This window comes from Protopterus annectens, chromosome 17.part0 (assembly GCF_019279795.1).
Source record: "Protopterus annectens isolate FY-2018-M chromosome 17.part0, PAN1.0, whole genome shotgun sequence".
In the NCBI taxonomy this organism is placed as follows: domain Eukaryota; kingdom Metazoa; phylum Chordata; order Ceratodontiformes; family Protopteridae; genus Protopterus; species Protopterus annectens.
In genome coordinates this window covers 382425910-382443148 of record NC_056751.1, presented here as the reverse complement: position 1 = coordinate 382443148, position 17239 = coordinate 382425910, and the positions used below count along the sequence as shown (strand labels likewise).

Sequence of the window (17239 nt, the reverse complement as noted above, 5' to 3'; positions counted from 1 at the left end):
AATGAATGTAACCTCCCTGACATCACAGCTGCACAGGTGAAAGCTGCCCTCTCCAAAGCAAAAAACACAGCATCTATGGGACCGGACGGTGTCTCAAGCTGTGTCTTACACGAGCTCCAAGAAGAACTGAACCCTCACATTAAGTCACTGTTCACACTTAGCCTTACTACAGGATATGTACCCAAAGAATGGCGTACAGCTACAGTGGTCCCACTCCACAAAGGTGATGCCACAACGGACCCCGGGAACTATCGCCCCATAAGCCTGACTGGTCTGGTCTGTAAAGCTATGGAGCATATTATCATGGAACTCATAAACAAAGACATTGGGAGCCTCCAGACACTGGACCCTACGCAAATCGGCTTTGTTAAGGGCAGATCCTGCCTCTTAAACCTAGTTGATTTCTTTGAAACAGTTACCAAAGCCATAGATGAGGGCAAGGTAGTCCACACAGCCTACCTGGACCTCGCAAAAGCCTTCGACACAATACCCCACTCGGGCATCATAAATAAGCTTACCAGCTTAAATATCAACCCCTATATCACAAGATGGGCTGCAAACTGGCTCAGGGATAGAACTCACATGGTTAGAATCGCAGGTGCCACGTCCGAATCCAAATTAGTTATAAGTGGCGTCCCACAAGGCTCAGTTCTGGGACCTCTCTTATTCGGTATATACTTCTCTGAGGTTCAGGCTAACATGGGGAGACTATGGCTGACAAAGTTTGCAGATGACTGCAAACTGGGAGCCATAATCGACTCTCCAGCTGACACAAGCATCCTCCAAAAGGGTCTCACTGAGACGGATGCTTGGTGCCAAAACCACGGCCTCAAGCTAAATGCTAAAATGTGTATAGTCATCCCCTTTGGGAAAAACAAAGTGCCCACAAACTACCACATAGGTGGTAATCCATTAAGTACGGAAGAAGTAATTAGAGATTTGGGGACCAACGTAGATAGTAATCTCTCCTTTGATAATCACGTTGCCAAAGTGGTTATAAAGACCTTCTATATAGCCCACCTTATCACGAAAGGGTTCGCATCTAGATCAAGAGAGGTCATTGTACCCCTCTACTCATCACTCATCAGGTCCATAATTGAATACAATGCCCCTTTTGGGATGTACCTTACCCGACACCTACAGCAACTGGAGAGACCCCAAAAGTACCTCACCAAGAGGATCATGGGCTACAAACAGATGTCCTATGCAGCTCGACTAAAGAAACTCCAGCTCTACTCAGTTGCTTACCGCCTACTCAGAGGCGATCTATGCCTGACGTACAAAGCCATGTCTAACCCAGAATTAATGGACATGCTCCACCTCAAAAAATCCAAATCCCTTAGAGCTACACACTCCAGGGACTTAAACCTCAGCACAAAAATAAATAGGACATGCTGGAGGGACAGATTCATTTCCCAGAGGCTCCCCTCACTCTGGAATAGAATACTAATTCATGTTAGACATAGCCCCTCGCTGACCCTCTTCAAGCGAAATCTGGACGCATGGATGGGAAATCGCAAATTCACCCCTGGGATCTCTTCTGTGTTCCTGCTCGACAGAGGCACAGTAAACTAATCTTAAATGGCTATCTTCTATGACCTACTATACAGAGGCACAGTAGGCTAACCTAATAGGGAGGTGAAAGCCAAATACACTTGGGCTAGGCTTATAAATGCCCTAGGGCAGATAGCCTAGTATCTACCTATGAACCTAATTATACAGCCAAAGAGGAGGCTAAGCTCTCTCAACCCAAGACTGGACCAGACAGTCAAGAGGTGAAGGGAATTATTTGCATCACACCACCAGTCTCACATAGACCTATGAAACCAGCACCGGCAAAAAACACACATAAATACACGAAAGTATACTCGGAGGCTCTAAATAAAAATCTGCAGAAGCAACAGAGACCTCCAAAGCAGACATCCAAGAAACCTCCACCCCCCCAACACAAACCATGAAACACATACTTCACAAAACCAGTGTGCCACACAATCACAGCCCTTAAGGCAAAATAACATACTCAACACACTAATAATAGGTGACTCTATAGTCAGGCACACTGACGTCCCACTCACTAGGCGGAACAACAGGAAGGTTACTGCTAGCTGCCTGTCAGGTGCCAGGATCTGCCACATAACACAAGCACTCAGATCACTCCAGAACAAGTACAAATACGACTCTGTCATTGTCCATGTTGGTGTGAATGACCTGAGCTGTACCTCCCTGGACTACATGAGAAAAGATATGGCGGAGCTCTCTGATCACGTAGCCCAGGCCAGTATGACCCTGACCCTGAGTAGCATCCTGCCTGCACCAAGAATGATACCACAGTATAGAGAAAAAAATTATCAATTTCAACAATTGGCTCAGCTTCTGGTGTCATTCAAAGGGGATGCAGTGTCTGTCAGCCTGGGATGACATGCTAGAGACAGCTTGCACCTATCACCCTTAGGCTTTCAAATACTGGCCAAGGCTCTTGCCACCCCCATAGTGCCTTTTTTAGGCAAGGCTCAAAAGACAAACCCACCATTGTAAATAGCACAAGTAACAAAAAACTGAGGGTAATGCTACTCAGTGCCAGAAGTTTAAACCTCAAAACGCACGCACTCGAGGCACTCCTCAGTATGGAGAAAATCGATATATGTGCAGTAACAGAAACCTGGTTTAAGGCTCCAGAGGGCACCCCAGCACTACCAGGCTACAACTCATACCATACATTTCGGGCACAAACCCCGGACCGAAATACAAAAGGCAGGGGAGTATCTATATTCATCAAGGATACTCACACCTCCAGGTTAGTGACACAGCACGATGCTTCAGAGATCATCCACGTGCAACTAACAATGGGCAAAACTGCTATTCAAATTATAGCTTGCTACAGATCACCCACCATGTCCCAGGACCCCCACTCCACATTCCTGGAAACACTGGGAAACATTAAGGTCCTACCAAACACCCTGATATTGGATGATTTCAATTACCCAAACATTAACTGGGAGAACTACTCAAGTACAAACTCCCTTGCCCAACATTTCCTAGAATTTATAAACTCAAATGCCCTGGATCAACTGGACAACACCCCCACCAGAGGTGACAACATATTGGACCTGGTCATCACCAACATGGGCGATCGGTGTTCCACACCGGAGGTCAACCCCTCGCTGGTTAGATCTGACCATAAACTAATCACTCTGGATATCCACATTCCGCCTCCACCCCTGGTCAAAGAAACCACAGTGAAAAACTTTTCAAATGCAAACTTCACATTACTTAACACTGAGGTGGAAAGTTTCAAAGCCCCCATGCTAAAGGATAATGCTGTCCAAGCTGCAAAATCCTTTACCAATTACGGTTAGACATAAAACAAAACTACGGGCAGCTACAAGAATGCATGGATCATGCTATCCCAAACAAAACCAAGACTCACTCCTCCAAGAAAAAGAAACCAGTCTGGTGGACCCCTGCCATAAACAAGCTATACAACAGAAGGAGGAAATTAGTACAGAAAAGAGTAAAATCCCAAGAATGGAAGACATCCCTGATCAGTATCAGCAAGAAACTACGTTCCTTCATAAAATCATCCAAGGCTAGCTTTGAAAGAAAAATTGCCATGGACTCCAAAGATAACCACAAGGCATTCTTTAGCTATGTCAAGAATCTAAGTGGCAATTCTCAGATCTGCTCGGAGTTAGTGCAGAATGGCACAAATACACTGAACCGACCGATATAGCCAACATCCTGGCAGACAGGTTCAGTGCAAACTTCAACCCCCTCTCACCACCAAAAGGGCCCCTAACTATACCAGAAGAATGTAGTTCCCCTGAAATCACAGACACTCAGGTTAAAACAGCCCTCTCCAAAGCCAAAAACACAGCATCAATGGGACTGGACGGTGTTCCCAGCCGGTGTCCTACATGAGCTCAAAGATGAACTAACCCCTCACCTAAACACACTGTTTAAACTCAGCCTCTGCACAGGCTACGTACCCACAGAGTGGTGCACAGCAACGGTTATTCCACTCCACAAAGGTGGAGCCACAATGGACTCCGGGAACTATCGCCCTATAAGCCTGACTAGCTTGGTCTGCAAAGCTATGGAGCACATCATCATGGATCTCATTAACAGAGACATTGGAAACCTCCAAACACTGGACCCTACCCAGTTCGGCTTGGTTAAGGGCAGATCATGCCTCCTAAACCTGGTGGACTTCTTTGAGAGAGTTACCAAGGCTATAGACGAGGGAAAGGTGGCCCACACAACCTACCTAAACCTTGCAAAGGCCTTCGACACCATTCCCCACTCAGGTATTACAGACAAGCTCACCAGCCTGAATATAAACCCCTACGTCACGAGATGGGTTGCCAACTGGCTCACGGACAGAGCCTACATGGTAAGAGTTGTGGGAGCTAGGTCTGACTCTAAACTGGTTACAAGTGACATTCCCCAGGGCTCAGTCCTAGGACCCCCTCCTGTTCGGCATATACTTCTCAGAGGTACAGGCAAGCACAGGAGGACTATGGCTGACCAAGTTCGCAGACGACTGCAAACTAGGGGCTATAATTGACTCTCCAGCTGACACAGAAATCTTCCAAAAGGGTCTCACTGAAACAGATACCTGGTGTCAAAACCATGGCCTCAAGCTAAATGCCAAAAAGTGCAGTCATCCCCTTTGGAAAAAACAAAGTACCCACAAACTACCACATAGGTGGTAGCCCCCTAAATATGGAAGATGTAATAAGGGATCCGGGGACCCAAGTAGATAGTAACCTCTCCTTTGATAATCACATTGCCAAAGTGGTTAGAAAATCATTCTATGTGGCCCACCTAATCACAAAAAGGGTTTGCATCCAGATCGAAAGAGGTCATTGGGCCCCTCTATGCATCACTCATCAGACCCACCATAGAGTACAATGCCCCATTTACAAGACACCTGCAACAACTGGAAAGACCACAGAAGTACCTCACCAAGAGGATCACTGGCCTCAAGCAGATGCCCTATGCAGCTAGACTGAAGAAACGCCAGCTGTACTTGGTTGCATACCGCCTACTCAGAGGTGATCTCTGCCTGACATACAAGGCCATGTCCAACCCAGAATTGAAGGACATGCTCCAACTAAAGAAATCCATATCCCCTCGAGCCACACGCTCCAGGGATCTAAACCTCACCACAACAATAAATAGGATGTGCTGGACAGATAGATTCCTGTCCCAGAGACTTCCTATGCTCTGGAACAAGATTCCAATCTACATTAGGCAGAGGTCCTTGTAACCCTCTTCAAGAGAAACCTTGACGAGTGGATGGGGAACAGAAAGTTTACCCCAGGGATCACTTCAATGGCTCTGCTGGACAGAGGCACAGGGAACTAATCTAAGGGGGCGGCAAAAGGCAACATATTCCGGCTAGGCTTATAAATGCCTTTGGGCAGATAGCCTAGTACCCATCTATGAACCTATGTTGGTGAGTGACAGTGCATTTGCTAAGAAATCCATGTCCAGATCCTGTAAAACACAATGTCAAAGTGTTATGTATATTAAAGAAATGCAATTTTTACTCCTGATTTCCAAAACAGGTTTTCTTCGATTACTTTTTGATCAGACTTGGAGTGTCCCAGCTTTAAGCTGTCTATTCTGTTTTGTGCTTCAAAATAACATGGAAGCATCCAGCTTAAACTCTGAAACACACTACTTCTCAGGGATGGAAACACACTCTACTCCTCATTTACAACTTTCTATTAGTGACTTACTTATGTATGTGACTTACCTTTTTCTGCAGCTAGTTATTTTCTGTTCAGCAGATAGCATCTTGGCAGAGTCAGCCACAGCTGGTTTCAGATCCTCTTCCACACCTAACTGCTCCATTTTTTTTCTAGGGCCACCACAACTTAAGTTTACCTTGGAAGTACCTCTTCTCTGTGAGAGCTCTCAACAGTTCCTTGTAGAAGCTTTATTTTGAAGAGGCAGCAGCTTAAAATACTTCTGTGGGAATGATGAGTGATAAGAAGTCTAAGCTTAGATTGCAGGGATATTAATAATTATAAGAGAGAAAGCAACATGACATTGCATTAGATGTGGAAGTCAAAGTGACTATTTTGGAAATAATAAGCATTGGTTGTAGGGGAGTACACAGCTGAAGAATTTACTTCTAAAATACACACACACACACACACACACACACACACACACACACACACACACACACACACACACACACACACACACACACACATTTATTGAAAGGTAGTACCCTAAATGCTTAGGATGAAATTGCGAGGTTATTTATTGGCAAAGTGGGGTGCTTTTAACTGATTTTTTTACTTTTTATTTTACACTTGTTTAACGGGTAGTACACTGATCACAAGTAACCATTTGCAGGTACTGCCTGGGTGAAATAATTCACAAAGAAGAAAAAAGTGGAACAGAGAGGCAGTAAGCTGTACATATCAAAAACAGAACCGAAAGTAACCACATGCAACAAACACTGTACAGTAGATATAAATAGATGTAGCAACAATTATGACAGAAATGCACACTTGACAGTTTTGCGTGCTTATATTTAAGGATGAGATCATGGTGGAAAATCTTGTGGGGGGATGAGAGTCAGAATGGGTTAGTGTAGAGAAGGTTGAGTAAGGAGGTGTTAGTAGTTGAGAGGGAGTAAGGCCAGTGGTTGTGAGGCCCTGACATGATGAGGTCTGCTGTTTGACAAGTACAGTTTAATTTGGTGGGGAGGAATTTTTTTTTAAGTTAAGCTCTGAAGGTAGACAAGAGGGATTGTAAATCCTTTAGATAGGGTGAGGGATTCCCATTTTAGGAGCAAGATTGGAGAAGGAATGGTTGGTTTAGTGTAGCCTGGTTTGTGGAGACTGGAATGGGGGTAGGGTGGGAGAAGCATATGATGTTGTAGTGTTTGCTTTGTATAACTTTTAGCGGCTAGTGGAGGAAATGAGTTAGGCTGGAGAAGTTTGAAGATGAGAGAGCCTAGTAGCAGGTTTACTCTGTCCTGCACTGGAAGCCACTTCATCCTACAGCTTGTGGAGAGATTTAAGTTCTTTGGTGAGCTGTGCAGTCTGCCCTTTTTTAAAAGGTGTTTGTTTTACCATGGGGAAGAATTTGTCCTGGAATTTGCAGAGTATTTGGGTTAGGGTTGTAAATGCTATGTTAGGGTCTTGAATATTCAGTAACCGACTGTAATTCTTTGGTGCTTTTCTAACTCTCTTTGCTATACAATGTGTGACTTTAAGAATATGTTTATTGCCTAGTGAAGCATTACTTTAATATAGCTCAAGTACATTGGTGTTTTTTTTTAATTTTTAAGGCATTTACTTCATGTTATAATTTGTTTTATTTTATTTCTAAAATATGTGGTGTACAAGTCTGAGATCTTCATTAAAACATCTCTCAAGGAAGACTACACATATGCTTGCAGTTACTTTTCACGTAACAATGTTACAGAGATTCGTTTTTTTTTTTTTTTTTTTACAAATCTCCAAAGGGCATGTCTGAGCATTCCTCTGTGCCAGGCTGATCCCACTAGTGGTACTGCTCAATATGCAGGCATTTGGGTAAACATGATAACAACTCTGAATCACTATACAAAAATACTCAGAAATCATAGTCTAGCTGAAGCCAAGCAATAAGCTGCATTCTGCTAGTTATGCAATATGTCTACACAATTATGTCATTACTCCAAACTACTCTAAACAAAGTATGCTGCTTGCTTTTGCTGTTCTGATACCAGACAGCACCACTGCCTCTCACTTTGGAAGGCAGTCTGGCTACTTTTCACCGAGTGCCCACCTCTACTACACACCTATGTTATTTAAACACATTTGTCCTGAGCACTGCACACCTGTTTTAAATAAATAAACATGATATGCTGCTGACAAGTAAGATCACTAAATGGGGGGGGGGGGATATTACCCTCAAAGCCCCTCTCCTTCAGTATTTGGACATGAGAGAAAGTATTTTCTAAAACACCCTCAGCTATGTATAACTACTTACCACCTAAATACAGGGTGACTTGACAGCTCAGTCCTTCTAACACTGGACTTCTGACTAGCTGGTTACATTAGGTGTTTGGATGTTTTGTAATGATCACAGCTGAGGAACCCTTGGATTAAGGGAATTTAAATACTTTCTGGAATTTACATTTATATTTGTATCAAATTATGTGCCAGATTTTTAATAGTTTATCAGATTCTGAATTTTTAAAACATCTCCTTTTGACTAGGCCAGGTTTCATAAAAGTAGTTGAATCATGGCTCAGAGAAAAGACAAACCATTGATCAAGAACCACCGCATGCAGTAGCTTAACAGTGAATGTACATATAATCGCCTGCTTCCTCCCAGGATGGGCAAATTGTATGCTCCTCAGTCCTCACTCCCATCATCTGTCTTCTACTCCATCAGGCATTTATCTCTCTGTGTCACAGGAAGGGGTCCCAACTACATTCTGTTTTGTGCACATTCTACCAATGACCCAGGGTAGGACCTGTGTAGAATAGTATACATGTTTTGGGAATCCCCCTTTATTCATTTATTTATTTAAAATGACATGGAATATTTTAAACCCTCTGACTAGCCCAAAATGGTAAGAGAGATTTGTTTGTCAAGCAGGATATATTTAACATGAACTGTTATGCTAAAGGTGACTAAAATGGGGAACTGACAGGATAAAAGCCAGTAAACAGATAAGTGCTAGTGGATCCATACTGTGACCAGTCCTGATTAGTAGATTTTTGTCAGATAGCAAATATGTCTCCAAACAGAAAAAAACATGCTGTCACTTACAAAGAGGCAGTCAATGATCTTTGTGGAACAACAACTTATGATAGGATGAAGGAAGTCGATAACATGTTGGCAGTTTTTTTTTCTAACAGAATTAACAAAATCACGCAGCCTATGACAACTCTATCCTGCATATGCATGTCTGATTGTGAGAATACCACGTAACAAGGATGTGTCAATATGCTACACTACATTTCTTTTAACTGTATTTTCAGCATGGTTATCTGAAAACAGGGCAAATGCTTGTATTGTTTTCTGTGGTCTTTTTGCTTTTGATTAAAAAAAACAGCACAGAGTATCTGTTGGGAAAAAGTCACACTCAATCTGAAGTGCAAATGGAGTCTAGAAACTGATGATCTGAAAACAGGACACAGATAGCACTATCTGCCTCCAAAGAGATATGTTGAGTTTTGTATTCTACAGCGGTATCTGGCAGCCAGGATTTAATGTAGAAGTGCAGTTGGAAGGGGATCATGTGAAAAACATGCAGTCGTAATGGGAAGACACCCACTAGTAGGCTGGCTAAGCAGACTATAACAGATACAAATACTGGCACAGACAAAGATGAATCCAAAAGAACATGTACATTTTTGCATTGCCCTTCCCCAAAATTAAGCATTGGGAAGACCCTGGGCCCCAGGCACACTTAATCAGCTACTAAACAGCAGTTGTACCTAAACGTACACCATACTCTTTTGCACTTTATCAACCTGTGCTTTGTGTTATGTATTCAGAATAGACACAATATAAACAAATGTTTAAATTGCACACAACTGACCATTGCTTGTGTTACCCATTTTTCCATATTAAGTGCAACACTACTGGTGTATTTCCTATTTTCAGGCAAGTGTCATTATTTTGCATGATTGAAGAGTATGTGCCAGAGGCAAAAATGTGTGCAACATGGGACATGGGGAGGGTTGTGATCAAACTAAAAGTACAAGCATCTGTGATACCATTGTCGTTATTTAATTCGGTTAAAACAGTCATCCTGTGTTTTGTGTATATGAAATTACTCAGGGCCACTAAAACAGGAAGGTGAAATACTTGCGAAACTACCACAAACATCAGAAGTCATCCAGTAGCAAGGAAAAGTAGACACATCTCAATTGTTAATAGCCATTGAGAAGGCAGTCATTTAACAGCAGAACACAATTGCTTACCTGCCAAATACAGGACCTCCAATGAGCTGTAAAATGCCAAACGTTGTCTGAAGATATCCAAACCAAACTAAGCTCAGACCCATTTTTTTCACCAAGTACTGAAATAGAAGAACAGATATGCATTAGGAGGTCAATACTGTTCAAAGAACAGATATGCACATTTCATGTACAAACCAGCTTAATGATACCAGCTACAAACTGTACTCTTTTTTTTTTTTTTTTTTTTTTTTTGAAAACTGCATTACTGCAGGTTGGCTGCTCTAGAAAATGGTAAATGCATATTATTTGAAAGCTTAGATCGGGGACTTTTGTATTATGCCCGTATGCTGCTCTTGTCCCTGCAGCCACTTTCATGTGCTCAGTCAGATTACAGCACTGCTGTCATCTTCATCAACTGCAAAAAGAATGCTAACGTGGAGAGTGTACTGAAATGGAATTAAGGAACATGGAGAGTGTACTGAAACAGAATTAAGGAACATGGAGAGTGTACTGAAATGGAATTAAGGAACGTGGAGAGTGTACTGAAATGGAATTAAGCAACATGGAGAGTGTACTGAAACAGAATTAAGGAACGTGGAGAGTGTACTGAAATGAAAATAAGGAACGTGGAGAGTATACTGAAATGGAATTAAGGAACGTGGAGAGTGTAGTGAAATGGAATTAAGGAACGTGGAGAGTGTACTGAAATGGAATTAAGGAACGTGGAGAGTGTACTGAAATGGAATTAAGGAATGTGGAGAGCGTACTGAAATGAAAATAAGGAACGTGGAGAGTGTACTGAAATGAAAATAAGGAACGTGGAGAGTGTACTGAAATGGAATTAATGAACATGGAGAGTGTACTGAAATGGAATTAAGGAACATGGAGAGTGTACTGAAATGGAATTAAGGAATGTGGAGAGTGAACTGAAATGGAATTAAGGAATGTGGAGAGTGTACTGAAATGAAATTAAGGAATGTGGAGAGTGTACTGAAATGGAATTAAGGAATGTGGAGAGTGTACTGAAATGAAATTAAGGAACGTGGAGAGTGTACTGAAATGAAATTAAGGAACGTGGAGAGTGTACTGAAATGGAATTAAGGAATGTGGAGAGTGTACTGAAATGGAATTAAGGAACGTGAAGAGTGTATTGAAATGGAATTAAGGAATGTGGAGAGTGTACTGAAATTAAATTAAGGAACATAGAGAATGTACTGAAATGAAATTAAGGAACGTGGAGAGTGTACTGAAATGAAATTAAGGAATGTGGAGAGTGTACTGAAATGGAATTAAGGAACATGGAGAGTGTACTGAAATGGAATTAAGGAACATGGAGAGTGTACTGAAATGGAATTGAGGAATGTGGAGAGTGTACTGAAATGGAATTAAGGAACGTGGAGACTGTACTGAAATGGAATTAAGGAACATGGAGAGTGTACTGAAATGAAATTAAGGAACATGGAGAGTGTACTGAAATGAAATTAAGGAACATGGAGAGAGTGTACTGAAATGAAATTAAGAAACGTGGAGAGTGTACTGAAATTAAATTAAAGGACCACACCAAAGATATTTTCCCATTTCTCTGCCTCTATTTCTCCTTCGGCTTTCACGGTCCAAATCTTTTTAAAAAAACAGTACTGGTTAACCCCACTTCACTGAAAACTCTCCAGAAAAGAGTTATAAAAAATTTAATTCTGCCACAGTTGTCCTTGGAGAGGTATGTCTAATGGAGGTTCAAGTGCAGCATACTTTAGTTCCTGCCAAGCACCAGCTCAAACAGCTGGAGATGCTCATGTGAGAGATTTTGCAGCTTCTTACAGTTTATTCCCAGGTTACAGTGATAAGCTCCCAGGTTACAGTGATAAGCTCCCAGCTTAGTTAACTCCGTAGGCTGGAATACATGCTGCTTTAGGAAGCTGCTGGTTTCTCCTTTTTGTTCAAAGCACAGAGTAGCTGTGATCTCTACATTGCAATGTCAAAGCCTTTTCCCCAAGAATTTCTAGTTTCTCTTTTTCATTGTTTCTTACTGACTGATTATTAAACATCACATAAACAACTTAGCAACATATGCAGCGTCTAGTAATTCCCTTCCTTCTGTTCTGCTGTTCCTCATTATATATGTTATGTTCTCTGCGAGTATTCCCATAAACAAGTCACAGCCTTCACCTACATTACCTATGGCTTTGTATTTTGCTTTCCATCTATAATACTCAGCTACTAATACTGGGACTTGGAGGTGATGAGATACTTTTCACTGGACCAACACATTTTATAATACAACTGCTAAAACATTAAGAATAGCATTAGCCCTTTGTCAGCAGCAAGTAAAATATCAGTATTAGATACAGTGCTTTAATGCCCACCTGTGTGCATAGAGGGAGGAATGAGTACAGAATTCCGTTCCCACTAGCTAAGACACATTTTTAAAACCATCTAAAATAATGCAGAATGCTGTACGACTGATGCTGTAAACTTGGGTGTATACTATTACCTCACTGATTAATATATTGTAACTGATTTACTATTGTGACTCATGTCTTACAGGAGTCCCCTCTAGTCTCACACATGGCAAAGAAGAAACAGGCAAACTTTAATCATCATTAAAAATAAACCAAAACATTGTCAAAACTGCAATATACATTGCAAAATACTTAACTCTGAGCTCATCACGGGATTTAGCACTGGGACACATCTTCATCAGTGTCTTCAATCATTAGCAAAATGAAGGCTGCCACATTACAGTGTGCATGTATGATTACTATGATTAGTTTAATAATTACAGATGTAATTTTTTTTGCCACTTGTACATTTCATCTGCTAAACACTTTAAAACCATGGATCTTGACAGTAACTGGTTCTGCAGTTCAGTTAACTTACAGTTCAGATGATGCATTTGTTTATTTATTTTCAAATATTTATGTACTTTTTTATGTACTGGGCTAATCAACTAGGACTTGTCTATTTTCACAGAAAAGCTAAGTTGGTAGTTACACTGACCAGTGTAATTTGAACACTACGGAAACTGTACTCTTCTGTAATGTTAATAGCAGAAACAGAAAATAAGCACTTAAAACAGATAAAAGCTGCTTTAAAATTGATGGTGACGATTAAGAATGAGGTACTATGATGTTTATTTAAAGATGAGGGATTTATATAAAAATTGGTTGAAATGGTAGAAAAAAAGAAGTTTAAATTAGGAAGAGAATCTGGATGAATAAGGATGTTAGAAAAAAATAAGAAACTAAACTTACTGAGGAGATGTGATGAGGAGTTGGATTGAAGGGCAATTTGAATAAAGACAGAAATTAAAAGTGTTTTTAACATAAGAAAAATAAGAAGAATGTGGAGGCAAGAATTTGGGACATACAGTGGATATAAAAAGTTTACACACCCCTGATAAAACGCCAGGATATTGTGATATAAAAAATGACACCACAATAAACAATTTCAAAACTTTTCCCACCTGTAATGTGACCTATAACCTGTACAATTGAATTGAAAAACAAACAAATATGTTAGGGGAAAATATAAAAAATAAAAAACATATAGTATGCTGGTTGCATAAGTGTGCACACCCTTAAACTAATACTTTGTTGTAGTTGCACACCCTTAAACTAATACTTCGTTGATAAACCTTTTGATTTAATTACAGCATTCAGTCTTCTCTTGGGTAGGAGTCTATCAATATGGCACATCTTGACTTATTTGCCCACTCTTCCTTGCAAAAACACTCTAAATCTGTCACAGCCGTCTTCAGGTCATCCCACAGATTTTCTACTGGATTTAGGTCCGGGCCATTCCAAAACTTCTGGTGAAGCCATTCTTTTGTTGATTTGGATGAATACTTGGGGTCATTGTCATGTTGAAAGATGAAATTCCTCTTAATTTTCAGCTTTCTAGCAGACGCCTGAAGGTTTTGAACCAAAAGTGACTGGTATTTGGAACTATTCATAATTCCCACCACTTAGACTAAAGTCCCATTTCCAGCTGAGGAAAAGCAACCCCAAAGCATGATACTGCCACCACCATGATTCACTGTGGGGATCGTGTTTTTTTGGTGATGTAAAGTGTTGTTTTTGCGCCAAACGTACCTTTTGGAATTGTGGTCAAAATGTTCTGCCATGGTCTCATCAGACCATAACAATTTTCCCACATGCTTTTGGGAGACTTGATGTACTGCTTTGCAAATTTTAGCTGGGCCTGGAAGTTTTTCTGTGCAAGAAAAGGCTTCCATCTTTCGATCCTACCTCATAGTCCAGACATATGGGGAATACGGGAGATTGTTGTCACATGTAGTACACAACAAATACTTGCCAGAAATTCCTGCAGCTCTTACAGTGTTACTGTAGGTCTCTTGGCAGCCTCCCTGACCAGTTTTTATCTCGTCTTTTCGTCAATTTTGGAGGGACTTCCAGTTCTTTGCTACGTCACTGTTGTCCCATATTTTCTCCACGTTTTGATGGCTGTCTTCACTGTGTTCCGTGGTATATCCAATGCTGTGGAAATTATTTTTATCATTCTTCTTACTGATACCTTTCAACAATGAGATCCCTTTGATGCTTTGTAAGCGCTCTGCGAACCATGGCTTTTGTTGTAGCAAGCAACTGAGTAAATGTCAGGAAAATCATACTAGGACGGCTTAATCAGAGTCTCTCTAATTGATGGCAGGTGTGTACCCAAGAAGACTGACTGCTGTAATTAAATCAAAATGAGTTTCAACAAAGTATTAGCTTAAGGGTGTGCACACTTATGCAACCAGCGTATTGTACTTTTTTATTTTTTATATTTGTTCCCCTAACAGATTTGTTTGTTTTTCCAATTGAACTATACACATTATAGGTCACATTAAAGGTGGGAAAAGTTTTGAAATGATTTATTGTGATCTCAATTTTTTATATCACAAAAACCTGGTATTTTAACAGGGGTGTGTAATCCACTGTATATTACCAAAGATCAAATGTGTCCCATCACTTTTGGATACAAAAATAAAACACAATCAGTATATGATAGAACTGCAAAGCTGACAAGGAGGGACTTAGATTAAATGTAAACATAACAGTGACTGTGCTGAAATTATTTATAATACAAGTTTGGAAAAATAATGTATACTATTAATATGAAAGAGTTCAAAATGTGGAAAGAAATGAAGAAATCTAGAAGGTTTTAAAAGGTGTAAAAACAGAATATACTTTACACTAGAAGAAAGCACTGTTGTGGAAACAAACTTACCGTGACAGTAGGTGTTCAAATGATCACTGCTGCAGTAGCCTTAACTGTATAGGGTTATGTTCTGCCTAGGATTACTTCAACTTCCAAAGGTTAAGGGCACCTCCTATGTGCCTACAGCATTCAGTGGTCCGGGTGCCAAGCCCTTCAAAACTTTCATGCAAACTGAAAAAGCGAGATGACAGCCCTGAAAGAGGTCAATGCTTGGTATACAACAATCAATGTCCTCACCCTAGGAAACAAAAATCAAATGAAAAGTATGGAGGGAGGGAGCAGCTACCCCAACATTGATCATCTGAAAGTCTGCTGTTATAGTCAGTTTTCTTACAAAACTGTACTTTGTTAATTATTTGATCACTGATGCAGTAGCCTTAGCTATATGGCTAGAATACCATAGCTTATAAGGTTTAGTAGAAGGGAGGATACAGATGTATGATCGAATCATTAGTTTATGATCAAGGGTTCACACCTGTACTGATGCTGCTTCCTTTTTTTAATGCTATATACGTGTGTTTGGTGTCATGTGTTTGTACTCCTTAAAGGTGGATGAGCCAAGGCACTAGAGGTGAATAAAATTACATACAAGACACCTGTGGCAGTTTTTTTTTCAGCCAAGTTACAAGAAATACATAGTAAGCTGAAAAGTTTATTTAAATAAACCAGTGTGCATTTTAATATCTTGTGCTTAAAAAAAAGATATTTAGAACTGGACATTGCAACACAGAGCTTGAGAGCATTCAAAAGCCCAAGTACTGTTTGACCCAAATAGTGAGGAAGATAAGGGTTTTAGGGCATGGTGGACTGTAGCGATACACCGTTGCTCTATAGAATGGGTCACAATCTTGGTAGAACGAGACCTGATAAAACAAAAGAAAATGAAGGAAGTTGTTTTATTGTTGTGTTCCATACTGAATGGACAATAAAATTCATCACATTTAGATATTTTATTGGCAGAAATAAATGAGAAATTGAAATCTTATGACACAGATTTAATAGATAGGAAAAAGAATAAATTAAAATGTGATTTACAGAACTTCAACAACGGTAAAGTGTTCCTATGGAAACACAAATCAAATACTGCGAGCTCATCATGCCAAGGGGTGGGTTTGAAGAAACCTCCTGTGGTTTCATTTGTTACATCGGATGATACAGAAACGGTTATGGATGGAGATAGTGAAGGAGGTTCTTTTCTGCCATTGCTTACAGCACAGAATCCGAATGCACATTAGGAACAGTTTTGTAAGAACTCCCATACAGGTCAACAACAGATGAATGGAAAGAAGAGAGGAAGAAATGGTTGACTACATTATAATCATGGAGAAAGACAATCGGACGGTAAATTTAAAAATGAGCAAATGGCACTAATGTCTGTAAAAGTTATACAATGTTGCTAAGTCATTCATTTTAAATTTATCAGATTGTGATGTGTCAGAAGCAGCCCTATCAGTATTGAACTTTGGCTTAACATTCGCAAGACGGCAGTGGATTCTTTGGCTCCCATTGCTTGTCTTGTGTTCTTGTTGAAAGTTGCCATTATATGTTCATTTTTATAGGAATCACCTGTGGATGGGTGTAGAGCGGGTGCAGCTGTGTTGTTCAGTGGTGGCATAGGTGAATCAATTGGATCAGTGGACCTTTCAATTTAGCTCGGGTAACTTGGAGAGGCTGAAGTGGTTGGTCTGGTCGTGGCTGTTTGGGCCTACATGTGGGGAAGTTTGCAGAGCGGAGTGGGTGGTGGAGACCAAAGTGTTGGAAGGTGTTGGATGAGTGTCAGAAGGTGTTGTGTTGGATCCGGATTTGATCTTGATGAAGGAACTGGACTGTTGCTGGTGTGCAGACAAGGTTGGTGACAGACTGGAAGGTGGATTGAGATCATGGAGGACAATGAAACTGTGATCGTTGATCTGAAAGAGGATGGATGGTAGAGACATGATTGCCTACTGCATGTGTGCTGATCCAGGTTTTTGATTTTTGGGTTTTTTTTTTGTTTTGTTTTGTTTTTTTGGGTCAATGGAACTGGACTGTGACTGCTGGTGTGGAATGGATCTTCAGTTGGCTTGGACTCTGTGTTGTGTGTGTAATAT

At 40.7% G+C, this 17239-nt stretch overlaps 1 protein-coding gene across 1 annotated transcript in view; it reads right to left on the bottom strand.

Moving 5' to 3' along the window:
* The window catches only part of LOC122791313 (solute carrier family 22 member 18-like), a 357377-nt gene that overhangs the window by 246208 nt on the left and 93930 nt on the right, over nucleotides 1–17239 (bottom strand). Inside the window, exon 3 of the mRNA XM_044059016.1 lies at nucleotides 9951–10048. Coding sequence (XP_043914951.1) covers nucleotides 9951–10048 — 98 coding nt within the window. The remainder of the gene's footprint in view (nucleotides 1–9950; nucleotides 10049–17239) is intronic.